This window comes from Nicotiana attenuata, unplaced genomic scaffold, assembly GCF_001879085.1.
Source record: "Nicotiana attenuata strain UT unplaced genomic scaffold, NIATTr2, whole genome shotgun sequence".
NCBI lineage: Eukaryota > Viridiplantae > Streptophyta > Magnoliopsida > Solanales > Solanaceae > Nicotiana > Nicotiana attenuata.
This window is the reverse complement of record NW_017675133.1, coordinates 15,235-16,128: the sequence shown is the minus strand read 5'-3', so window position 1 is coordinate 16,128 and position 894 is coordinate 15,235. Positions and strand designations below refer to the sequence as shown.

The following is an 894-nucleotide window of genomic DNA, read 5'->3' as shown; positions in this document are numbered from 1 at the left end:
GCTATGAGTCGAAGTAATTGTCATATTGATAGGAGCATATTATATTTGCCATGTAGTAGACAAAACTTGGCATGACCATATTAGACCCCCTTGTTCACGTGCAAAGTTTTAGGAGTTTTGTTTGTTTTCACCACTTAAATCATTTCATTCTATATAACATCAACATTTGTACCAATATCTCAACCCTATCCCCTTTCCTCACTTGAAAAAAAAAATGGATTCCTCCAAAAAAACATCTCTTCTTTTCATCTCTATACTTCTCATAATTTCTTCAATCACTCCCATACTTGGTTGTAGCCATTGCAAAAAACACAAGAAACCCAAAACTATTCCCAATATTCCACCTATTAATAATATTCCATCACCACCAAAAGAGGCTACAACTTGCCCTATTGATACACTTAAACTTGGAGCTTGTGTTGATCTTCTTGGTGGGCTAGTTCATATTGGGATTGGTAATCCTGTAATTAATGAGTGTTGTCCAATTATTCAAGGGCTTGTAGAAATTGAAGCTGCAGTTTGTCTTTGTACAACTCTTAAGCTTAAGCTTCTAAATCTTAACCTTTATGTCCCTTTGGCACTTCAACTCCTTCTTACTTGTGGCAAGACTCCACCTCCTGGCTACACTTGCTCTTTGTAGACTTTTTGAGTTAAGTATGCAATTTCTTGTACTACCCCTTTAACCTTTATATATCTCTAGCTTGCATTATAATTATTTTTATATTAATGATATTCGGGCCAGTTTGTGCGTACCGACTTTTTTAGTGGATATCTGCTACCTCTTACTAGCATGATATCGGGTAACTCTGCCTATCAAGAATTAAATCTTGAGACCTCATGGTTTTCGTCCCGCATCACTGACCAGTAGGCCACACCCTTAAGTGCTAGATTGTA

At 36.8% G+C, this 894-nt stretch overlaps 1 protein-coding gene across 1 annotated transcript; it reads left to right on the top strand.

Moving 5' to 3' along the window:
* Positions 1 to 214: 214 nt before the first annotated feature.
* Positions 215 to 640, top strand: LOC109219705 (36.4 kDa proline-rich protein-like). Its single transcript, XM_019384180.1, has one exon. The coding sequence runs from the start codon at positions 215 to 217 to the stop codon at positions 638 to 640; it is 426 nt and encodes a 141-aa protein (XP_019239725.1).
* The last annotated feature ends 254 nt before the right edge of the window (positions 641 to 894 follow it).

Coding starts and splice junctions, on each gene's coding strand:
- LOC109219705 (XM_019384180.1), top strand. CDS start 215: ATGGATTCCTCCAAAAAAACATCTCTTCTTTTCATCTCTATACTTCTC.